General features: G+C 36.0%; 1 protein-coding gene across 5 annotated transcripts in view; it reads right to left on the bottom strand.

Annotated features, from left to right (window-relative positions):
• RNPC3 (RNA binding region (RNP1, RRM) containing 3) overlaps positions 1-23,091 on the bottom strand; it is a 31,475-nt gene extending 8,384 nt beyond the window's left edge. For 2 of the 5 annotated variants that reach the window (XR_651309.3, XM_009213924.3), the window contains exons 1-12: positions 22,511-23,086; positions 21,045-21,092; positions 13,522-13,640; positions 12,494-12,577; positions 11,893-12,004; positions 11,161-11,229; positions 9,863-10,005; positions 5,811-5,936; positions 3,871-4,022; positions 2,228-2,389; positions 979-1,073; positions 259-317 (exon numbers count right to left, since the gene is read on the bottom strand). Coding sequence is in view for 4 of the 5 variants with exons in the window: in XM_009213924.3 (XP_009212188.1) it covers positions 259-317; positions 979-1,073; positions 2,228-2,389; positions 3,871-4,022; positions 5,811-5,936; positions 9,863-10,005; positions 11,161-11,229; positions 11,893-12,004; positions 12,494-12,577; positions 13,522-13,640; positions 21,045-21,092; positions 22,511-22,702 (1,361 nt within the window). In the remaining variant the exon portion in view is untranslated. Of the gene's footprint in view, positions 1-258; positions 318-978; positions 1,074-2,227; positions 2,390-3,870; positions 4,023-5,810; positions 5,937-9,862; positions 10,006-11,160; positions 11,230-11,892; positions 12,005-12,493; positions 12,578-13,521; positions 13,641-21,044; positions 21,093-22,510 lie in introns of all 5 variants that reach the window. The other 3 variants (XM_031651350.1, XM_017945269.2, XM_017945270.2) reach the window with 3 other exon arrangements.
• Positions 23,092-26,344: the final 3,253 nt, after the last annotated feature.

Here is a 26,344-nt window from a genome sequence, read left to right as displayed (position 1 = left end):
TACAAAACTGAGTAGTTCCAACAGACACAGTATGGTCTGAAACAAAATAAAAATATTAAATTTTTACTATCTGCCCATTTATGGAAAAAGTTTGCTAACTCCTATTCTAGACATCTTAAAAGATCAATTGTGCAACAGCACAGACCAACTTTTTCACATAATTTTTATCTCTAAAAGGAAAATGATGGAATTAAAATAGTAAATTTGTAACAGACAAAAACAAAACATAATTTAAGATTATATTTTACTGTCACTTACATGATCCGCTGTGTTTCTGATGAAAAGTCAACATATCTTCCAAAAATATATTTAAGGTCCTAGAATTTCAATACGAAGAAGACAAATAACAAAGCCGGGGGAAAAAAAAACTGTTAATAAATAAATAAATACATCAATACATCAATAGAAGAGGTCATATTGGACTAAGGTTTTAATCTAATATGACTGGTGGCCTTTCAAAAGGGAAAATTTGGACACAGACACTCACAAAGGGAGTACACTATGTACAAAGGCAGAAATTGTGATGACGCTGCCACAAGCCAAGGAAGGTGAAAGATCGCCAGCTTCTGCATACCAGCAGAAGCTATGGGAGAGGCACAGAACAGATCCTTCACTCAAAGCCTTGAGAATGAACCAATCCTGCCACATTTTTGCCTTCAGTTTGCCTCCAGAACTGTGAGACAACACATCTCTGTTGTTTCAGCCACTTAGCCCTAGGAAATTAATACACACCCCAAACACTGTCTCAGTATTTACTGCCAGAGAAGCCAAGCTATGAGAATATTATTTTAACAACAAATTAACCTGAAAATACTAAACAATAATTTGTCATGCCCTGAAGCACAGTAAAAAAACAAAAAAACAAAAAACAAAAAAAAAACCACATTCTTAAAGGTAGTTTCACACAGATTTTAACACACCAAGTATAAAACCTCAAATTATTTTCATTTACATGAAAAAAAATCAATTTATACCTACCTTTTCTTGAACATGTTTAGCTAAATTCTTTACATAAATTCTACAGTTTGGTTCACCAGGTTCATAACTTCTGAAAACTGAAAGTGTTTCCATTTCTTATTAAAAAACAAAAACAAAGATATACAATTAAAATATTTTAACCAAGTTTTTAAATATAATTATCATATTCAAATATAACTGTTAAATAGACAAATTAAGCTTTATGAAAATGTTAAAACTATAAAATTAGTAACAATGTTACAAATGGGTTTAAATATACTCACTGAAAATCTGAATTGATTATAATAAACTTTTTATATATAAAACTTTTAAGTTTTTATATATATAAAAAACTTTTGTTTAAAAAATTTCAGACTTCTAGAGTAACTAAAATTTGGCCAATAAAATATCTACTATTAAAACTCCATTAAGATGAGTCATGTTATAAAAAAAAGAGTAAAGTATATATGCTAATTGATTTGGGTAATTATTTTGCTTAAAGTGAATTTCCCAAACCATCAGCCACCTCCATATTTAAATGCAAGAATGAAATAAGCACAATATCAGGCATCTCTGCAGGTGGGCCTATAAAACTGTTTTTCCAGGCTCTCCAGGTGATTGTTGTGCAATGACAAACCATGGCCTAAGAACCCCTGTATAGCTCCTCTCATTTAACGTCAGTAGTCTGTTATAGAAAATCAGATAGATGTTTTGTGTAAAAATCCTAGCTGGAAGTCTATTTCCCATTACTGTAGGAAAAATTATGTACTACACATCAATCTAAAGCCTCTAAATATTTTCTGACAATATACTAAAACAGTAAAAGTCTTTGAGAAGTAGAAAACTATCATGTTAGGATATAAAATCCTAAAATCATAGATTTCTAATCACCATTTTTTTTTTTAACATCGCTTTGTATGTATCTCAGACACAGTATTTGTGACAGTCTTTCGGCTGCATTTGGAATATATAACCCCAGACTTGTAGGACACACTGACTTATTTTAAATGACACATAAAAGTTTTAGGAATGAAAACAAAAATTTTTCCCAAATATAGACTGGAAACACTGTATGGAAAGAAATGTTCTCTCCACTATAAAATATGAGTATTAAAAAAAAACAGAAGAAGTGATTACAAACATTAATCGGAGAGATGTTCTAAAGTATGTGCCTTAAATTAAGGTAAATGGCATGACAGATTTGTTTTGTTTCTGTAAAGTCAAAGATATGTAAAATGGAGTATGTGCTTAGTTTATTTCGTGATATTACCTTCTCTAGAAATTCTGCCCTTTTCCAATTCCCTTCTGGAAATACATTCTGATGGCATTTCATCAGAGTCTTCTTTAATCTCCTCTGCGATGTCCAAATTAGGTTTGGGGAAGATTTTTCCAAATCCTATATTGGATGCATCAACTTCAGTAGCAGGTAAATCTAAGAGTTAAATGTTAACATTAACCATAGAATCTCTCCTTTAAAAACAGTTTCTGCCCCCTCCCCCCAGTTCATATTTAATAATATATCTTTAGGCACTAAAATTCTTTGGTGTTTCTCAATATACTGAAAGAGGCATATGTAAACATTTTCTATAAAGGTTCAAATAGTAAAAAAATTGTGTTAAAGGGTGACTAGCCATGAGATAAGAAAAATTTATAAAAAGAAAATTGTTAAATAAACGCACAAAAAAGGAGCTACCTGAAAAGGCACTACATTCACACTCACCATCCAAGACAGGAATGAAAACTAGTCACAGTTTTTCACTCACTATGTTTGCAATACTTACTAGAATTCTATCCTATATTCACACAAGTGCTCAAAGATATATGTGCAAAGACATATTCCACTATTTTCTGTAATAGTAAAAGAAGGGAAACAACCTCAACTTCTATGAAAAAAGCATGATAAAATATTGACAAAATTCTATTACAGGCTATTATACAGCTAAAAAATGTAAAGTATATGATTATATTTTGACATAGTAAGCTGCCCCAAACTAGATTGTAAACTTCAAAAAAGAGACCATGGCAAACTTGTCCATAGAGGCTGCTAGATAACAAACTTTCAACAAGTCACTACTAAGTGAATGATAAATACCATCAAAACATAACGTTCATTTAAAAAATAAGATAGAAATGTGTTCATACATGTACAACATAAGGTCTGGAAGGATACACACACACACACACACACACACACACACACACGTACATATATACACATACCAAATTGCTAACAGTATTTGCCTTTAGGTAGTAGGACAGAGGAGAGTGAGGTTTGAGGTGTTAACTTTTTAACAATTTTACTTTGTTTTGGTTACATTCCGATCAACTGGGATTATTTCAGAAATTTCAAAATAAAGACTTAAAGAACAAAAGAACACCATTATAACATCAAATTCGTGATTAAAACAAGCAAAAAAAATCTGTAATTTCAATACTTTTTTTTAAACTTAAGAATAGCTTTCTTGGCAACAATCGTCCATGTCTTTTGGATTAAAAATATATACATTTACATTAAGTCTACAACTCACAAAATAGTCACATTGCTTGTTTTATAACCAGTAATATTAGTATAATTACACTAATAAAACCATAGGCCACCACATGAAACAAGCAATGAAAAAGTCAGTAAAATATACTACATTATATTTTTAGTGTAAACATCAGCAAAAAGCACTAAATTTCATTCTAGAAGTCACTATTAGCAAAGGGTAACAGTGACAATCTCGCCATTTACCATCAATTTCTGTTATATAAAAAAGTTGAAAGTGGATATTATTCCATGATTTTGAGGAAACACTAATTGCATATTTTAAATAAAGTTGACAAATACTAAAATACAAAACATTATATGTAAAACTTAATTCTAACACAAAAAGTTGATTTCAGCATGTGAAATAACTAGAATATCCTTACCATGATTTTTTTCCTCACAATTTTGTTCCTTCTCTAAATCTTTCTTAAATGCAGCTGGCATGTCAGTAGATATATGGAATTCAATTCTTTTATTACCTACAGGTTGTGGTTGGTCAAATACATCTGAAGGTAACAGCACTGGATGTAAGCTGCTATTTAAAAACAATCATAGCATTAGTTTGTAATTGCAAATAAAATCCTGAGTAAAATATTATTTCAAGTTTACTTTAAATTGTAAAAGTTAACACTGACAAAGGATTCACTACACTTTTGATATTGAATAAAGAGAGTGACTTAGATTAGTTTAATAAACTTTAATACTCTCATATAGGTACTAATAAATTATTAGTTGACACATAAAAAGGTTCAGCAATGTTAATAATTTGTATAAGGTCATTCTGGAAATGACAAGAGATTTGACGACTATTGATTCTAAACCCCAGGATATTTACCAATATGCAAAATAGTGCATTCTATGTTTGATATTTTAAACATATAGATAACACTAGATTTTGATGACTTAAAATTATCAATAGTCACATTAAAACCATGAAAAGAAACAGATGAAATATTGATAACTTATTATTTCTCATTATATCCAAAATATTATTTCCACATATAATCAATATAAAAAGTTATCAAGATATTTTACATTATGTCTTCATACAATTTTAATGTGGCTCACATTAATTTCTATTGTTCAGTGTCACTATAGAGATTCAAAGGGAAAAAAAGGTAAAATAATTCAAACATGTATAAAACAAGTATCATTTTACTGACAACTTCCAGACTATAATAAAATGTGCAAAACACAATGGAAAGGTAACTTATATCTACCAACATTCTTGGATAACTATGGCTTGACCCTTATCCCAAATCTGCAAATTCCTTAGGAAGTTTATTACAAGATAAAGTAGTGCAAAAGGAATTCTTAATTTTTAAAAATATCAATGGCATTCCAATGGCTTCTTCAATAAATTCAAACTTCACAGCCTAACATTTAGGGGAGGTTTCAAATCCTTCTAGCTTTCTCTTTCATTGTTTCTATTCCTATTCAATAAATTTTCTTCTCTGGAAACTTTCCTTTTATTCTTCCATTCACATAGGTTACAGTTTCCCTGCCTAATTTTTGTCTCTCCTCCTTAAAGGGCCAGCTCAAATGTCTCCTCTCTCTCTTACAACCTTTCCAAATTTCTCAACTGGCTGTGGCCTCTCTTTTCTCACAACCTTTTAGTTCTTAGTTTATATTTCCTATGTCATGTATTATAAATGCTAATGCAATAATCATCTGTGCATCTGGCTTATTATCCTTAAGACTATTAACTCACTGTTTGAAAAGACAGCATTAAACTTTAGAAGCATGCTTTAAACTACACACAATATTTAGCAGAGAACCTTACCATACATTCAACAAATACTTAAAGGCACTCTGGTGGGTCCTGTGTGCCAAGAAAAGATATGTGAATTTTTATCTGCTGGGTACTTTTTAAATAAAAAATGTCTGATATCAGGTGATGGAGTTAAGAGAAACTAAATAACTGTATATAAACACACTCATGTTTATATTAGTGACATTATTCACTAATATATTACACTAGTGACAGTAATGTCACTAACAAAACTATAAATGCACAAGGAGAAAGAGCAAAGAAATGGTAAAAGGAAAGTAAATGAATTTTGTTTTGGATAATATCCTAAGTGCCTATAAGAAATTCTGAGTCTGCAGACAGGAAGCTGGAAAATACATGAAGGCTTAGGACAGAGAAGAGAGTACTGGTCAACTGTGAGAGAACTATGAATATTTATAAATTTGGCAACTAGGAAGCCAATGGTAAACCAAGAACATTGGAAACAAATGCCAGCTTGAAGAATGATGTGAATTAAGCAAATAAACAAAGTACATACAAACAACCCTCATTTCATAGTTCAAATAAAATTACCTGTGTGAAGGACACAAAGGTGTATTCAACATATCCTTTATTTTTCTCTTTTTTCTCACATGGCGCTGCTTTATTGTTTTTGGTCTTTTGGGCTGAAGATTTGCTAGTTCCATTAATTTGTTCATTCTACAATGAGGAGAAGAATGATAAACAAAATTTCATTTCTAGAACCATAGCTATTTACCACTGTTTCTATTAAAGTTAAATTTGTATTTTGGTATATAATTTAAATTTTAAAATGTTTTACTTATATCAAATATACAGAACACCATCAATTAAGAGATAATCAATTTGAGAAAAGCTCAAATACTAAATTGCCTTGCTCAGCTTTCATCTTACTTGGAAAAAATTAAAAATAGACTTAATTACATGTTATCAATTTTTAAAATGTATGTCTCATCATAAGCAGTTGCCCAAATAAAATGGTTGAACTTCAATGCCAAACAGTTGAACAAGATACAATAATAAAATTGATATAATATTAATGTTCTTAAATGATTTTTATTCATATTCTAATTATTAAACAGAGCCCAGACTGAAATATGTCATTTAAAAGCTTTTTGTGCATAACTGTTGCAAATCAATCATCCTATAAATAAGGTAACTTAAATTACTTGAGAACAGTTTTCAAATCCAGTACTATGCTCTGAAGTAGTTTCAGGAAGTGATAACACCTTGTACATAGCATTTCTCTATTGAGAGTATGAATATTTAATATTAAAGATAGATCTTGTCTAGGTATTTCTGTATCATCTACAGAGCAGGAACTTGAAAACTGTTAGTCCCAGCTCTACTTCTCAGGGTTATATTTGTAAAATTTGAAAGCAAAATAAATATATGCACATAACAAAATACAAAAGAGAGGAAGGAGGGTACTGTTCAAATAAGCTTTAAACCTTTTTCCCTGAGGGAAAATGAAAACATATGCTATAAATTTTTAAACTCTTTTTAAAAACCATGGTTTACTAAAAACTTTATGAAAAAATTTAGTTATTCACAGTATATGTCTACATTTATAAATTGCTGACCCAAAGTACACCAAGCCTCTACAAGAGTGCTAGACATATAGTCAGTAATCAATAATTATTTGCTGAATAAATGAATAGTACAAGTTGAGCACTCCCTATCCAAAATGGTTGGAACCAGAATTACATCGGTTTTGTAATATTTGCATATACATGAGATCTCTTGGGGATGAGACACAACTTTAAACACAAAATTCATTTATGTTTCATATACAACTTATACACAAAAGATGAAGATAATTTTATATAATATTCCTAATAATTTTGTACATGAAATAAAGTTTGTGTACATGGAAACATCAGAAAGCAAAAGTGTTGGCTGGACATGGTGGCTCACACCTATAATGCCAGCACTTTGGGAGGACAAGGAGGGTGGGTCACTTGAGCCCAGGATTTTGAGACCAGCCTGTGCAACATGGTGAAACCCTATCACTACAAAAATACGAAAAATATTAACCAGGTGTGGTAGCACATGCTTGCAGTCCCAGCTACTGGGACCGATGCGGGCAGACTGCTTGAGCCCGGGAGGTTGAGCATGCAGTAGGCCATGATTACATCACTGCACTCCAGTTAGGGCAAAAGAGTAAGACCCTGCCTTAAAAAGAAAAAAGAAAGAAAGAAAACAAGCAAAGGTGTCACTAAGCTAGCCATATGTGGTATCATACTGGTACTCAAAAAATTTCAGAGTTTGAAGCATTCTGGATTTCAGATTTAGTTTAGAGGTACTCAACCTGTACCATTTTTGTTTTGTTTGGGTCTTATTACATTTCCTGAAGATAACAGAGAAGCATGAAACTAGAGCTTGGTACATGCAAAGGCTATGTTCTCTCTCAGGACTCAAGATGAATTACTGTTAGAATTCCACACTACATCCTTTAATGGAAACCTAAGTAAACAAACAAAAAAGGGTTTGGCCAGTTTACTATAGCATTTCTAATTACTATCATTATTTTTATAAAGAAAGTGAAGTTCACAGAGGTTAAGTAATTAAACCAGAGTTAACACTCTATACTATTCTTTTTCTTTTAGCAACAAGTTAAAGTAACCATCTATCAGGAACTGCCAGCTTCCCTAAACGTCTCTGTCCAAGACAGATACTGTATTCACTCCCATTTTGTAGTTTCAGCCCCATCTATGCTTTGATTGTAACTCTTTCCTTACAAAGAGAATACACTGCACATTGTACCACTACTTAGGTGGACACTAACACAGTCAAATTGCAATTATTTGTGTATGTTGCTCAGAGTCTCTGCTTGGGTTCTGCCTCATGCCAACCACTCACTCCTCCTATATACCACTTCTTCTGTGCATAGTCACCTAAGATTTCGATCATTTTACCATCAGAGTCCTGCAGATAGGGGTTGACAAACTACAGCTCAATGACCAAATCCAGCTAGCTGCCTGTTTTTATAAATAAAGTCTAGTTGGAATAAGGCCATATCAACTCATTACATATACTATCCATGGATGCTTTCCTACTCCAAGGGTAGAACTGAGTAGCCACAACAGAGACCACGTGTCTCACAAAGTCAAAAATATTTACTCTTTGGACCTATAAAGAAACCGTTTGGCAACTCTTGTTCTAAGTCAGGCTGTGGATTATATACATGAACATTATTAACAATGTACTATTGTTTGTCAGAATCCTTAAATAAAATATGTAGATTGTCAAGAACTATCAATAAAAAGAATAATTCATCTGCAGTAGTTACTATGAATAGTTTTGTATAAAATCCTAAAGAATTGCTCTAGAAATTATTCTGAGGTAAATAAAGTCCAGAAGAATAAGCATCTGTCAAAACATGAACACAGTCGAAGTTCATTATTTGCAGTAGTTATGTTCTAAGGTTACCATAAACACTAAATCACTGTCCCTAGGAAAATTCAGGATTAGGTTCCTGGAAGCCTTTGTTTACAACATCTTGTCATCTGATCAATACATTACCTTGTTTAATATATGTTTATGTCTAAGAACACCTTACTTAATATACACTATTGAATCATTAGCATTGAACTCACAGTCAATACCACCATAACTCTGGCCTGAAGGAAAACCATGTATTTTCTCCATCAGGCTTGACATAGCCTTCTTGAGCTCAGGAACACTAAAGAGCACTTCAACACCATGCTCGAAGGCCATTTTAAACACAAGAGTCACAACAAAAAAACTCAAAAATGTAAAAAAAGGTAGTGCTGAACAGACCATGAAAAGGATACTTGTTTGTAGTATGAGAACTGAAACAAAAGGCTCTTAGAGGGTGTCTTTATTTGACTTCATCTGGGAACCTGTGTGTTGACTGACTCAAATTTTTCACCACATGGCACAATGTCCATTCCCACCAAAAACTTTAAACAGCACATCAAGGTCAGGCATGGTGGCTCATGCCTGTAATCCCAGCACTTTGGGAGTCTGAGGCAGGCGGATCACCTGAAGTGGGAGTTCGAGACCAGCCTGACTAACATGGAGAAACCCCATCTCTACGAAAAACACAAAAATTTATCCGGGCATGGTGGCACATGCCTGTAATCCCAGCTACTCGGGAGGCTGAGGCAGGAAAATTGCTTCAACCTGGGAGGCGGAAGTTGTGGTAAGCTGAGATCACGCCATTGCACTCCAGCCTGGGCAATAAGAGCAAAACTCCATGTCAAAAGAAAAAATAAGAAGAATAATAATAAATAAAAAGCACATCAATTATTGATTTTGGAGTCACAAATAAATTTTAGTACGTAGGCAAATTCGCCAATATGGAATCCACAAATAACAAGGCTCGAACGCAGTTTATAATACCATAATCATCAATCTAAAAAATTATGCATAATCCAAAAATTTTCACTTAGGTCTTGATATCTATTCTCAGGTCTTAATTTATAGCTGCTATATATGCTTGAGGTGTTGGGGGGGCTGAGGACAAATTCTAATCACTCAAAACTATGAAGAATTATAAACACAAAATCTAGGGAGAGCAAGAGTCTCTTTCTTACATTCTATGTTTCTTGGAAACTAAACAAATATTTCATGTTACAAACCTCTGTCGGTCCTCATCATCAGTGCTTTCATATTCTGATTCTTCACTAGATAATTCCTCATCCTCGTCTGGCAAAGGAGGTTCCTCAGGTGGCTGAGGAGATGTGGGTGGAAGAGGTGCATGCAACGGCATATAGTCTTCATACTAATTAAAAGAATAAAACAAAAATACTATGGCAGTCTAAAATATTTATAGAACAAACTCCATTTGAATACTTCATTCTCATTTCTATCACATTTTTTTTAAACACATTCTACACATATTGAGGGAACACCCTGTAGGGCAGATCACTAGCTGATCACAAAATGTGCCTCTTCTTCCTTCACCCTCAGCTGAACTAAATTTTCAAAGATCCTCTGTAGTTATATTTCCCCTTGTAACTGAGTTATAGCCAATGAAATGAGACAATTAGAAACTCCCACATATAATTTTTCCTTCCTGATCTGCAGACTGTGTAGTAATGTCTTCATCAATCTGGGAAGGCACACAGTCAAAACAATTCAGGTGTTTTTCATGGCTCAGTAGAGCAAAATATCCCTCTGCTCTACTTTTGGAAAGGATGTGACATGACAAAAAAATCATTTTTATTGTATTAAATGACTAAGAATTTATTTGTTAACAGCAGTTAGTATAATCTTAATTAATTCTCCAGTAATATATCAAGCATTGAGTAGGTGTTGGGGTTACAAAAACAAACAAACAAACAAAAACAACAAACAAATCCTAAAGTTAATAGTACATACATTAGAAAAGCAGCAAATCCCCAACCAAATTCTCTTCTATTCATATATGAACACTCAATGTATTAATAATTTTGCACTGCTATTATTTATAAATATACTAAGAGTACTAGAGCAAAATAATAACTAAAATTATTCAAGAGCAGGTATAGCCTACTTCTAAATTATTGACAGATTTGCATAGTCAAGTCTAATAAAAATACCAGCACCCTTTTTCGTCTTTTGCAAACAAAGCTCTATTTGTGACAAAACCAGAACAATGAAATCCTTAGGTAATCTAGTCAAGCGTAACTACCTTATAGGATGGCACAATGTTTTGGCTCAAAAAACTTAACAATGCAGGATGATATGATAGTCTTTATTGCCAAAAGCATTTCTTTCATATTCTGGCTTTTCCTCACTTACAGTTCTCAGTTCTTCTATTATCATCATATTACTTTATATCTGTTCCTTATTTTCAATGTACATCAGAGGTTGCTACAACACCTGTATAATTCAGCCTCAATAATCCCATTCGGGAAGAGAAATTTTGACTTCAAAATTCTAAGAGCTGTCTTACCATGGGAGGTCGCGCAGTAATTGGTCCAAAAGGTGTGGGCAAATTCATTTTATTCATAAGATGAAGGACCTTAAAATGGTAAAACATTTAAATTCACATATAAATTGATTCAACTCACATCTTGTATTTTACATACTAAGAAACTTTGCAATAACACTATTTATTAATTGAGTGTAAAGGAAGACCTGCCCATCTCTTGACTTTAGGATCTCTGCATAAGGTAAAACAAGGCATTGGTGTATCTCAGATTAACCTTCCTAAAATGTCAATTCTACATGTTCAATTAGTCCCGTTGCTAAGAATGTAATGTTCTTGCAATATAAAACCTACTTGAAATGATTTTATATCTTTACCCCAATTATTGTAAAATTATAAAACAGAGAAATACATTAAAATACATCTATACTTTGTACTTCAAAAAAACATGTTATTACTGCCAATATTTTAAAGCATTTGCTCAGGGGTCTGAATCTCTATTTAATGGTGTATTCTAAAGTAATAGAGAATTATCACAAATTACATTTCCCAAACTAGCTTCTGTTTATTAGTATCCACTTATACTATACCTTATAAAAGTCTTTACTTGAAAGTAGTAAATATTTAATTACATTTAAAGTAGTGTATCACTGGCTGTCTAGAATTAGTCTGATTACTTTTATGAGAATCAGCATGAAAAATAAAATAGCAAGCTATATAAACAAGTCCTTTTAGGAAAAGTTTTATTCTACTTACCTGTACATAGAACTTAGGCACACTTGCCAAGGCATTTACTATGTTTGCGAGGATTGTGCTGGAAGGTGGTGGGTACATATACTTGAGGCATGAATTTAAAGGAAAAGTCAGCCTATAAAATAAAAAACATTTAAGATGCTTATGTTTTAATAATTTCGTATCACTAACTCATTTTAGGTAACCTGGTAACAAACACACTGCTCAAATGATACAGTACTATTAGATTTACCTTGTTCCTAAAAGATCCAAAGTACATTTAAAAAGAAAAATAAGCTACTGTATTTCTTGGCAGAGGTTTACCTTGTATCTCTGAACATTTCAAGAGATGCTTACAAACTCGTAACTCAAAATGTGATTCAACATATTAAAAATATACATGAAAATAAATATCTGTTTTTAAAATTATCTTAAATTATCTTATTTGCAATAAGGTATCTGTATATAAAACGATATACAATAAGCAATAAGATATCTGTATATCACAATATATAAGAAGATATCTGTATATCACAATATACCATAAGCAAAAAGCAGTAAGACATCTGTGTATCTGTATACAACACAGAACAAAAGCAAAAGAAAAGCAAATAAAAATGCTAACCCATGGTTTGGTGCAATTCCATTTTCCACTGTTAAATAACCAAGTTCTTTTTTTTCTTTATCATCTTCGACAGGGTCGTCAGACCTGGGACATACAGAATCAAAGTTAATCTCAACTTTCCAAAGAGTGAAAAACTGCACACAAAAAAGATAAATTACCTTTTCAAATATGTCATTATAAAAACAGTTTGATTAAAAAAAAAAAAAAAAAAAAACTTTCAAGTATTTCTCAAGCAAACACCTATAAATGGGAAGGGAACTAAAATTAACCTTCACTAAATCCCTTCTGTATTATTATTACTACAGAAGTGCTATAATAATAAAATTATTATTCAGCACTACACATTTTCATTTACTCTTCATAGCAAGACTATGAAGATGGCATAATTGTCACTGACCAAAAATAAAACTAAAGTTTACATGGTATAAAATAGTGGTAATCAAATGTCATTAATGTATGTCATAATCAGTTGGAGAGTTTATTAAAACTCATAGACTTCTAGAGCATTTTCCCATCCCTTCCACCCCTCAATGAAGTTTCTGATTCAGTAAGACAGGGTTAAAAAAGCTCAAGGTTCTGTAGTTTGATCAAGTTTACAGATGATACAGCTGATCTAGGGACCACACTTTGAGAACCACTAGTGTAAAGCAAATCTGTCAAGGTGTACTATAAAAAGTCACAGCTGGAAACCAAATGCCAGTCTTGATTTTATCACATTGTGTTATCTTTGATACAAAAACATTATACTGGCTATTTTCCCTCCAATGAAGGTTGAAGATGAATTCATTTCAGCCCACTCCCTTCCAACTTCACACAGATTAAACTGTAATATTAAATCTGGTTCCTAATGCACAATTAGGGGCAAAAATAAAGATATTGTTTTTCTGTGCTAGATTTAATGGAAAAATCTGTCACTACTCTTCCAATTACTTACTGGCTAGTCTGAAACCAATACAATAACTGTATAACTGATTTAAAAAAAAAAAAAAAAAACTTTAAAAATGTTACAAAATGTATTATCTACATACCTTTTTTTTTTTTCAGAGCCTGAAGTGGGACATGGGGAGTGAACTTGATCTTGTTCTTTTGCAAATTCAACGACTAAAGTATGACCTAAAAGTTTCAGCTGATGGAGTCTTGTCAATGCCTGGAGTTAAAAGAACAAGAGTAAACATTTCACAATTGTACTAAAAATGATCTGTTAGAGACCAGTGTTTACACTGTGGGCGGCAAGCCACTCAGGTGCCGAGGCAAGAGACCAGGGACACGAGCTGTTCCCGTATAATAAAATACATAAAACAACAAGAGCTATAGTAGATCTAGATCATAGATATGATTATATATGAATGTCATTAATCATTAGTTTGTAGCAATTACTCTTTATTCCAATATTATAATAATCCTTGCTCTACAATTATAACCTAGGAAAAATCAGGCCATACAGAGATAGGAGCTGAAGGGACATAGTGAGAAGTGACCAGAAGACAAGTGTGAGCCCTCTGTCACGCCCAGACAGGGCCACTAGAGGGCGCCTTGGTCTAGCGGTAACACCAGCATCTGGGAAGACGCCTGTTGCCAAGCGGACTGTGGTCTAGTGGTAGTGTCGGTGCCAAGGAAAAACACCAGCTACTTAGTGGACCGGGAAAGGGAGTCTCCCTTTCCCCGGGGGAGTTTAGAGAAGACTCTACTCCTCCACCTCTTGTGGAGGGCCTGACATCAGTCAGGTCTGCCCGCAGTTATCCAAAGGCCTGTCTCCCGGTGATGCTGTGCTTCAGTGGTCACGCTCCTAGTCCACTTTCATATTCCATCCTGTACACCTGGCTCTGCCTTTTGGATAGCAGTAGCAAAATCACTGAAAGTACTAAAAGTCTCTGATATGCAGAAATAATGGCATAAGCGCGCGCTCTCTCTCTCTCTGCCTCCGCTGCCAGGCAGGGAAGGATCCCCTGTCCAATGGACACGTGACCCACGTGACCTTACCTACCATTGGAGATGGCTCACACTCCTTACCCTGCCCCTTTGTCTTGTATCCGATAAATATCAGCAAAGCCTGGCATTCAGGGCCACTACTGGTCTCCGCGTCTTGTGGTGGTGGTCCCCCGGGCCCAGTTGTCTTTTATCTCTGTCTTGCGTCTTTATTTCTACAGTCTCTCGTCTAAACACATGGGGAGAAAAACCCACCGACCCTGTGGGGCTGGTCCCTACATATACTTTTTTTTTTTTTGCTAATGCTGTAAACATTTCCTTGACTATTTCCTAATTTATTTTTAAATTCAGGCTATCAAGTCTTTAGTACTTATTAAAGGACTACTTCCTATAACTGAGGAAAATAAAAATCTGGCTAAATTCCACTTTATGCCAGCTCTGCTTATACCCAGACAGCTGAAAATGGCTAGAAAACAAACAAACAAATTTCCCTGGCCTTACTTTCAATTTATAACAGCACCACAAATTGCAGGGTGACCTTTAATGATACCACAAAATTACTTATTACAATCGTAGTCTATTTTTCCCATCTATAAGAGAATATTTTGTACTTTCTCCTTGTTCCTTAACCTCACAATATTTTTCTTGCATTCCGTTAGCCTAGCACCTGGTTTCCTATTTTGAGACAACTGAAGTGATGACATGAGAATATCAGATTTCCACTATAACTCCCCATCTACCAGCATATGCATGCCAAAATTCTATGTTCTATCTGTTATAATCTATTAACTATCCACATTCCTATCTAAATCCAGCTGCCTGACTTATATACTAAATTCCATCCTCTCATCTACTCAAGGGTCTTTATTTAGCTATGCTCTGGAAATGTGTGTGGTGGGGGGTGTGGGGGGTACTCTTATTTAAACTGTTAATTTTCTGTCCTCTATTGGATTATCCATATCAGTATGAAAACATGCTCCTATTTCTCCCATCCTAAATTTGCATTATTAGTTTTGCAGTAAAACTCTGTAGAAGTTATATAAACCCTCTATCTACAACTCCTCTCTGCCTATTCAGTTTCAAACCTATTTCAATCAGGTTAATGCTTTAATAAGTTTAATGAGACTGCTTATCATAGACAACAAATTTTGTATTGTTAGGCTAATGATCAACTCCTAGTCTTCACTTGATTGCATTTAACATAGTTAATCACTTCTTCCTTGATACATGTCATTCACTTGGCTTCAAGACTTCATACGTTCTTATAATTTTCTTCCTAGCTCACTGGTTTCTACTCCTCCATCTCTTTGACTTGTGCCTTCTCTCACATTCTTAATGTTGGAATGCTCCAGAGCTCTCGTCCTGGTCTTCCTCTCTATCTCAACATATTATCTTGGTGATTTAATCCAGCATCTGAAGTTTAAATCTATATGCTAATGATTCACTAATTTATAATTCCAGCGCAGACTTCTGTCCTGAAGTCAAGAAACACATATTCAAATAATGGATAGTGCCCCATAGGTTTCTAACAAACATTTCAAAATCAACATTTCGGAAGCTAAACCGCTTAATCTCTCCCCCAGCCAAAAATGTGCTCCACCAGGAGCCATCTCTGTTTCAGATGATGGCAAGTCCATTCCAGTTATTCAGGTCAAAAATCTTGTAATCATCCTTAATGCTTCTTTCCCACATTCCATATCCAAGCCATTAAGAAATCCTGTTTGCGGGCCGGGCGTGGTGGCTCAAGCCTGTAATCCCAGCACTTTGGGAGGCCGAGACGGGCGGATCACGAGGTCAGGAGATGGAGACCATCCTGACTAACACAGTGAAACCCCGTCTCTACTAAAAAATACAAAAAACTAGCCGGGCGAGGTGGCGGGCGCCTGTAGTCCCAGCTACTCGGGAGGCTGAGGCAGGAGAATGGCGTAAACCCAGGAGGCGGGGCTTGCAGTGAGCTGAGATCTGGCCACCGCACTCCAGAACGAGACTCCGTCTCAAAAAAAAAAAAAAGAAATCCTGTTTGCCTATACCATAAGGCCAAAGTCATCAAAACAGCATGGTACTGGTATAAAAATAGGCACATAGACCAATGGAACAGAATAGAGAACCCAGAAATAAACCCAAATACTTACAGGAAACTGATCTTCCACAAAGCAAACAAAAACATAAAGTGGGGAAAAGACACCTTATTCAACAAATGGTGCTGGGATCATTGGCAAGCCGCATGTAGAAGAATGAAACTAGATCCTCATCTCTCACCTTATACAAAAATCAGCTCAAGATGGATCAAGGACTTAAATCTAAGACCTGAAACCACAAAAATTCTAGAAGATAACATCGGAAAAACCCTTCTAGACATTGGCTTAGGCAAAGACGTCATGACCAAGAACCCAAAAGCAAATGCAACAGAAACAAAGATAAACAGATGGGACTTAATTAAACTAAAAAGCTTCTGCACAGCAAAAGAAACAATCAACAAACAGACAACCCACAGAGTGAGAGAAAATACTTGCAATCTATACATCCAAAAAAAGACTAATATCCAGAATCTACAAGGAATCCAAATGAATCAGCAAGAAAAAAAACAAGCCCATGGGCCAAGGACATGAATAAACAATTCTCAAAATAAGACATACAAATGGCCGGCAAACATGAAAAAATGCTCAGCATCACTAATGATCAGGGAAACGCAAATCAAAATCATGAAGAAATACCTCCTTATTCCTGCAATAATGGTCATAATGAAAAAATCAAGACATAATAGATGTTGGCAGAAGTGTGGTGAAAGGGACTTCCACACTGCTGGTGAGAATGTACACTAGTACAGTAAGTATGAAAAATAGTGTGGAGATTCCTTAAAGAACTAAAAGTAGACCTACCATTTGATCCAGCTACCGAGTATCTACCCAGAGGACAATAAGTCATTATACAAAAAAGATAGTTGCACATGCATGTTTATAGCAGCACAATTTGCAACTGCAAAAATATGGAACCAGCCCAAATGTCCATCAATCAATGAGTGGATAAAGAAGTTGTGAGATATAGATATATATAGAGATATATGTATATAGACATATATAGACATATATATAGATATATGTATATAGATATATATAGACATATATAGATATAGATATATAGAGATATAGATATAAATATGAAACATGGAATATTACTCAGCTATAAAAAGGAACAAAATAATGGCATTTGTAGCAACTTAGATGGAATGGGAGACCATTATTCTAAGTGAAGCAACTCAGGAATGGAAAACCAAACATCGTATGTTCTCACTCCTAAGCAGGAGCTAAGCTATGAGGACCCAAAGGCATAAGAATGATACAATGGACTTTGGGGACTCAGGAGAAAGTGTGGGGGGTGGGGGTGAGGGATAAAAGACTTCACAATGGGCACAGTGTATATTGTTTGGGTGACAGGTACATCAAAATCTCAGAAATCATGACTAAAGAACTTATGTAACTAAACACCACCCGTTCCCCCAAAACCTATTGGAATAAATACAATAAGAAATCCTTGCTTCTATCTTCGAACTATATAAAGAATCTAATCACCGCTAACCACTACCATTGTGGTCAAGGCAATCATCAATTCTGGACTGAATTACCACAACATTTTAATGGATTTCCTTGTTTCTACCTTCCCTCCCTTCAGTCTAGTCACAACAGAGAAAGCAATCCTTTGAAATATGTCAGATCAGGTCACCCCTTTGTTCCAATGGCTCCCTATTTTACTGACAGTAATCTAAATTCCTTACTATAATCTACATAATATAGATTCTATGACTTCTCTGACTTCAAATCCAATGCTCACTCCCACCCCTGCTCCCACAGATCACTCCCACTATGTATGCTCCAGCCACAGCGGTTTCCTTGAACAACATGACAGGCATGGTCACATCCTAGAGCCCCTGATCCAGCTGTTCCTCTAATTCAAACATACTTCTCCCAGAAATTTCATTAGCTAACTCCCTTCGTATCCTTCAAATTGTTGTTCAAATATAACCCTAACTACAGCCTGACCTCTCCCGACTTAGCACTCCCGATCTTATTGCTCTACTTGTCCTTTTTCCATAGCATTTATCGTCTTCTAAAATATTAAAGATTATTTTCTGTCTCCCTTTTTGAGACTACAAACTATAATTATCTTTGTTTTTGTTCATATATAATTCCAAAACCTAAAACAGCATCTAGCACATAGTAGGCACTTAATATTTTACAACACATGAAACTACAAGCCTTAACCAGGGACCGGTTTTGTGTAAGACAATTTTTCCACAGGCCGGGGTAGGGGGTGGGGGGATAGTTTCGAGATGAAACTGATTCACCTCGGACCACAAGACATTAATCAGATTCTCATTGAGAGTGCAACCTAGATCCCTTGCATGTGCAGATCACAACAGTGGCCAAGGCACTGCTGATCTGATTGGAGGTGGAGCTCAGGCAGCCATGGGGAGAGGCTGTGAATAGAGATAAAGCTTCCTCAGCCTGCTAGTCACCTCCTGCTGTGCGGCCCAGCTTCTAACAGGGCGTGGCTGGGTGCCAGGCTGTGTCTGGGTACCAGTCCGTGTCCCGGGATTTGAGGATCCCTGCCTTACATCATCATACGAAGTTAGTTTTAAAATGTTTCAATAATTTTCAAGACCCTAAATGAATGTTAGACCTCTTCATTATCAGTGAAGCTTGATTATATGAAATGAAGGTCATCTAACCTGACTTACTCCAACTTTCTTCCTCTCAAAATGGGTATCACATAAGTTCTTATTCTCAAAGATTTATAGCTTTTCACTTTTAATGTTAACTCCTCCTACCTAACTTGGCTACTTACTCTATTCTTGAACATTTCTCCCTTTGTTTTCTTAATCTATCACTTTCCAATAAGGCCAAATGTTCTCCAGCCTAAAAGCCCTATCAATACTGCCATTAACCTCTTACTGCTTCCTTTCACTACAAACATTTCCAAAGACAATGACTGGCTCCATGTGCTCTCCTCCAAGTTATTTTTGACCCTAAAACAATGTGTTTTTCATTCCCATACTTTATTTATAATGTATTATGCTATATTTTTAAAAAGACTTTTTTTCTGAAAAAAAAAATTACCTATCATTATAAAAGTACATATTAATATAATATGAAAGCCCTCTGTAATCCTACTCTCAGAGAAAGATGTTTTTAACATTTTGGTGTATAGTTCTGTCATATTTTTTTCCTGTGCATATGCTAACATGTATACTATTAGTTTCAAAAAATCTGAGGTTTCATCATAGATAATGTTTCACAACTTTATTCATGTACTCTGGGCTATCATTCTCTATTAACACATACCACTTGATATCATTCTCAGACAGCTGCAGTCCAGTATATGGACATAATGTGATTTAAGGCTTCCCTTCCTTTTACCAATGAAAATTTGGGTCATTTCTATTGTTTCATGGCAAAAAGACTTTAATAGAAGTGTTCATTCCTCATTTTGCATCATCACAGGATTTCATCTTCTTAAAACACACTTCTCTTTGCATCAGTGATAATTTCCTTTCTAGTTCTCCTACTTTAACTGCTCCTTCCCATTCTTCTCTCCTAGCTTATTATCCTTTGGGCAATCATATCTATTTACATGACTGAAGAATCTTTCCATTCTTCACCATGCCTCAGCTCTAGACTGATATTTTTAAATATTTCCACAAAAGTAGCCCAGGGACCCCTCCAAGTTAACAGATGACATGTGAATTCATCATATACTTTTGCAAACATTCTCTGGATCCTCATGTCAGCTAATATAACAATCCAAATAACTCAATCCTCAATCCAAATATCCTGAACCCGTCTCTCTCAACCCCTATATTATAAAACCTACAAACTCAATCTCTATTAAGTATATATCTACTTCCCCCTTTGTCTTCTTATTGTCTTCTTCAGATAGTTATTCCTGCCTTGGCCATTATAACAGCCTTCCATTTGGTCTCCTACCTGTAATAATTCTGCGCATCCAATCCATCCATGATACGAGCTATACCAGATATCTTTCACAGGCCTGATTATGTTATAAGCCAGCTCAAAAGTATCAAGTGCACACCTACTAAACCAAACTCAATACCTCTCTCCCAGACTCAATCTATTTTTCAAGTCCCACTTCCATCTCAACCCTTAGCTCCTGCTCCACTTATAACTTGCAATGACTCCCAGCTTTATTTGGTGTTCCCCAAGCCCCGAAGGCCCATCTCGCCTTGTTTCCTGTTGAAAAAATTCAATTATCATTAGACTTCTAGCTAAAAGATCACTTCCTTTGTGAATGATTCCCTGGCATTTTAAAGAAATGTATATTCTCCTTTTAACACTTGAAACATCTTACCTTGTAACAGTCACAGAGATATTTATCAATCTAAATCATTTAGAAATTATTTTAATTACATATGCAGTTAATTTTGGTTTACAGATAATCTACTAAAGGACTGGGCAATATCTACCAACTAACAAATCAAATGTAGTCTGTTGGGGAAACTGTTGCAATACAAATGCTTTTGCTTCTTAAAAACCACAGTTTAACATTATCTGAACCAAGACTGGATAAGAGGATACTTTTGACAACTTTAATAGTCAAGAAAAAGTCATACCTTTATAGCTGCTTTTTCATTAGGGAATGTGGCAAAAGCTGTATGTTTCTGAAACAGAGTTAAGGTACAAATTACTTCCAATATAATTTCAGTTTCTCATAAAGAAATCTGACATTTTACCAGTGGAGTAATGTGACATGTTAATAACATCATGGGAAAGTATGAAAAGTCAAAACCATTTAACTGATCACTAATTTCAGTCCAGTGGTTTTCAACATTTTTTGAGGCAGACTTGAGATGAAAGCTATGCAATCTCTATCATATAAAGACATGCAAATAGTTCAAAAGACCAAAAGTTTAAAGACCTCTTCTACACAGAGGGTCACTTTCAACCAATTAAAAATTTATTTCTTTCATTTATGACAGACCTAAAGATTTTAAACTTTCCTCTATACATAACAATGCAGTTTAAAAACATTCATCAACAGAGAAATCGTTCTTCAAGCTGCATATTTCCTTTGTGCTTTATCTTTGTAATAATGTTCAATGGGAGAAGCATATTTTTAAACGTAAATTATAAAGATTTTAAAAACCATCAGAAAAGAAACACAAGTCAACGGTAAAAGAAACACTATGCTAAGGAAGAGCTCTGGTCAATGCTTATTAAAAGTTACTTCAATAATTATATTGCACACTCTAATTTTGTCTAATCTGATCCACGATGACCTAACGTACTTAAATTGAGCCATAATTTTTTTTTTTTTTTTTTTTTAATTTGAGGGTATAAATGACACTTAAACTGAACAAAATTGGCCTTTCTTATAATTCAGTAACTCTCAGCATGGGCTGCACATTAACATTAAAATCACCTGGGGAAACTTTTAAACCACTGATGTCTTGCCCCATCGCTATTCCTATTTTAATGAAGAGAAATCAAAACATCTTTGGATATAAAGCAAAACAAAGTAATTGTGTAAATTCCTACGTAGGTATTTTTAACAGTCCTAAAAAATTGTTCCCGAAAAGATGCCATCGGGAAACTTTTATGAAAAGCCTCCTTTTCTAGTTGAAATTCTGCATTTAATTCTCAAGTCACCAATGCAGCTTCTCTATTTTGATCAACGATTTAACATTGGCTTATAAATGAACTAGGACTTTTAAAAATCCCTTGATGCACATTTGTAAGAATACGCTGAGTCCAGAAGCAATAACCCCAAATTCAAAAAAGCTGTGAGACTCTCAGGATGGATCTGAAAACTCAATTATTAACTAAGCTAATTTCCATTCTTCGGCTTTGTTGTTCACGATTGCCCTTTTCTGCAGTGCTATGACTAATCCAGACTCAAGCCGATTAAAACTCCACTTCGCAGAACAGATATTCTGATACAAAAGAGGTAGGATGGGGGAGCTCCCATCACACAAGTGCATCTTCCCCACTCGTTTCCGCCTTACTCCTGTCAGCGCTCCCCCTCCCCGGTCGCTTGCCAAAGGCCTTCCCGGGAGACTCCGGCGGGGCGCGCCCTTACCAGTCGCCCCTTATCTGACAGGACGCGCACGGACTGCGCCCCGAAGTACTTCAGCAAGTCCTCTTTCTCCTCAGCGGTAAGCTCAGCCGGCAGGTGCCTGACCAGAAGGGTTCGGTCGCCCCGAGGCGGGGAAAGCGAGGAGGAGCTCGTGCATCCCCTTGATATCGCAAGCGGCTGCTCGGGAGCCGCCATTTTCCTTGGAGAAGCAAAACAGAAATCGTGGGAAGAAGTCTCAGTAAAAATCGCAGCCTCAACACAAGCTGGGATATTTTTTCCGCCTCGCGCTAAGGATTCTGGAAACCAGGAAATACCGAGCAGAAAGTCACCTTCTCGCGAGAACTGCGCCACGGAAAAGCCGCAACCCTTCAGCGGCTCTTAGGGAAGGGCGCAGTGCTAATGACAGTAAAGCAAAATGATTTAAATTCCAGGTAGCTCCGGAAAGACTTAAAAGCAAAAACTGGCCCAGAGAAGTGCGAGGGTTACCACAAGTTGTCAATCGAAGAAGGAAACAAGAACCCCAGCCACTTGAGGGAAAGAAGCTGGATGTTCAAGGACACGAGGACTCACGACTGCGCATGTGCGGGCTGGGACCGTCACGGGGCGGGGAGGGGCGGGGCGGGCGCAAGGCGGGGCGCGGCGGCGAGTGCAGTCAGAAGCTGCCCGCGGGGCTGTTAATCCCTGGCCTTGGGAAAGTGAATTGGCCTGGATATCAAGTAGGACAACTTGGATGTGGAAATACCGGGTATGTTCTTAAAGTCTTTAGATGGTAAAATCTAAAAATAACCAGTTCTTCAGTCAACTTATTAGACACCATGGGGAGGATAACTCAGTTTAAAGGGCAAAAAGTTGAGACTTTTTTCTTGAATCAGTAGGCATTTAGCCGAGGGATAGGCACCCGCCAGGGTTCATTTCACAGAAATGGCAGCCTCTAGGAAGAGGTCGCCTAATAAATAAATTAGTGTGTGTGTGTGTGTGTGTGTGTGTGTGTGTAGGTGTAGGTACTTTTCTCCTTATTTTACAACTGAGGACACTGATGTACAAAGAGGTTAAGTCACACAGCTATAAAATGGAAGAACTAGGATTTGACCCTTGGTGTTCTGACTTGGGGTCTACATTCTAATCCACCGTTCTGCGTAGATTCTGAATGGAGTGAGGTAGAGATCATCCCCGGAGGGTCAGAAATGTACCCCTCACCCCATACAGAGAGGGTGTTGAGAATTCTAAAGAGAGGTTTTATTCTAGATGTAGCTGCTACAGTCTGGAGAACCAGAGTTCCTCTTACAGCTCTTTTTGGCCACTTAAATAAATGTTAGAGATACAGCAGTAAGCTGTATACCAGTGTTCTGCTGTCATCCAGCATTGGTTGGGGAGGAGAGGGACAGATACTAATGAAAACTTAGAAGACAAACATGAGAAGAACCTTCCCCCCCCCCGCCCCACACCAAAATACCAGATAGGCAGAGCCAGACCATGTAGACGCTGTAGGTTTGTTAGGAGCCCTATGTATTTGAAGAACGTTTAGAAACTGACAAATTATTTAAATAGGAGAGACTCAAAGTTTAGGTATGAAAATTTCTCTGGTTGCAACGCGAAAAATAGAAGCGGAAAGGCCAGTTGGACTACTGTAGAAGTCTGGAGAAAACATTGCCAGAAATAGTCCGGTGAAAGTGGACATGTAGAGAAGGAACTGGAGTTGATACATGTTTTAAAAGTAGGATTGATAGGAACTTGCAGACGAAGAACAGTAAGCAAGGATGAATTCTGGATTTTTGGCTTAAGCTCCATATTATCCATCTGTAGATGATGATGCCATTTACTGAATGTGAGAAGACTGACCAAGTGTAACTAGGTTAGAAACTGTAGTGGGATATTGGAAATAGAAGAACATACATTAAGTTTAAGGTATCTATTCAGTATCCCTGTTTCAAGTAGGAAGTTGAATGTGTATGTTTGGCATTCTTGTGAAAGGTCACCACTAGGTATGGCATTAACCTATTTATATCCGAAGAATGACAAAGGGTATAGATAGAATAGTGCCCAGAATAGCATCATGGGACATGCAGATGTTGAGAAGTTGAGGCGAGGAACAAGACAATTCCTGCCCTCTCAATGCTTACTTTCTGAAATTAAAACAGAATAAACATGTAAATAAAGTTCTTTCAGAGAATAATAAATGCTTTGGAAAAAATAGGGTAGTGATATAAACTGATTGGAGTGGTCATGCTGTTTTAAACACTGTCCTTCACCGACTTTTTGTGTGTATTCTTTGAGGACTTGTTTGGAGCTTCTAGCAAGGGAACACTGCTACGCGTATGGCCTTACGGAAGAATCATCCTCCTCAGCAGAGTGTGCAGCTTTGGAAGAGACATATATGGGGCAGTTAGGAAGGAAGGGGAACCCAGCTAGTTAGCCAGATAAGCCAAATCAACTATTGGGATTAGTTGGTGACAGGTACCACAGCAAAATCACCCTCACATCCTCCCTGTAACTCTTACGTTTAGTAAAATGTTCCACACATAGTGCACATTCTGTAAATATCTATTCAATAAATGAATGCATGAAGGAATTCACTTTTATATTTACCACTATCTCCTACAGTTAGGAATTACTACAGGGGCTATCAGAGTTTAATGGTCATTATCTACTGTAATTCAGGTATCATGACTGAGTGGAATAGTTACATGACAGAATTTTATTTTCTCTCCACTTAATTGCTTTTAGTTGTACTAAATGAAATCTACCTTATCCTTTCCATGACAATATGTCAGGTAGAGGTCATAATTTTCTAGTCACTTTCAGTTGCTATCGGTACAGTTGGTTTGAGATGTCAAGTTCAAATTCCATTAAGGTGTCTCCTCTTATGCTCCCCTCATATCAGGCTTGACCTAAAGGATTGCAGGAATATGTAGTACACTTTAATCTTTTCTGTGTCTGAGTGTAGGTGTGTGTGGTCATATCTGAGAAGCACCTTTCTCATTCCCTTCTCTTTAGCCCAGAAGTTCCCAAACTTTTTCAGTTATTGGTGCCTTTATTGTCTCAGCAGTTTTTTCTAGCACCCCTTGATGCCACCTTATTTCCTATTCTACTCCGGTTTTCCAAGAAAACCACTGTGTTAGCCAGGATGGTCTCATGATCCACCCACCTTGGCCTCCCAAATGTTTTATATGAGAGCAGCAGCCGAAAACCCAGCTTTTCAAAGACATGACATTCTTAAAAGGAATTAAACAGTATCTAATGTTCAAATTGAGAAACATCTCAAGCTAGTAGTTCAGGTAGTGTCTGGTAAACAGTGAGTATTGCTATGTTTCCCTCAAATATTTAAAATATCCCATAGTACCTCTATAAGGTGGCAAGGGTAGCTGGAGCACCTTAGCACAGTTTGAGAACCGTGAATTTAATTCATTTTCGGCCTTAATTTTTCTATGTTGGGGAATGGGAGGAGGGAAAAGTACTGGAGCTTAGGAGTGTCCGGCTTCACTGAGCAATTGTTGATTCTTTATCTCATTCTTGTTCTCAGGGGTTCTGTGTGTTGATGGAGGTCCCCTCTAATGTGATGGTTTTCTTGGATTCATTTTCATCTTCATCTTCCTCCATGTCACTAAATACCTTCTCAGACAGAAATACCGTTTTTACTTCCTTTGGTTTGTGTCCCTAATTTTCCTCACTTGACCACGTGGCTATTTGTACTTCCCTATTACATCTTACCTTTTCCCCCCAGACTCCCTATTTTTCTACATGAAGACAGGAAAACTCCCTATTTTTCCACATGAAGACAGGAAAACCCTATCCACATGAAGATAGGGTCCTATCTCTGGCATGCTTTGGAGAACCACA

Source organism: Papio anubis, chromosome 1 (assembly GCF_008728515.1).
Source record: "Papio anubis isolate 15944 chromosome 1, Panubis1.0, whole genome shotgun sequence".
Classification (NCBI taxonomy): Eukaryota; Metazoa; Chordata; class Mammalia; order Primates; family Cercopithecidae; genus Papio; species Papio anubis.
Note: the sequence above shows the minus strand (reverse complement) of the source record. Positions and strands in the feature narration are given on the sequence as shown.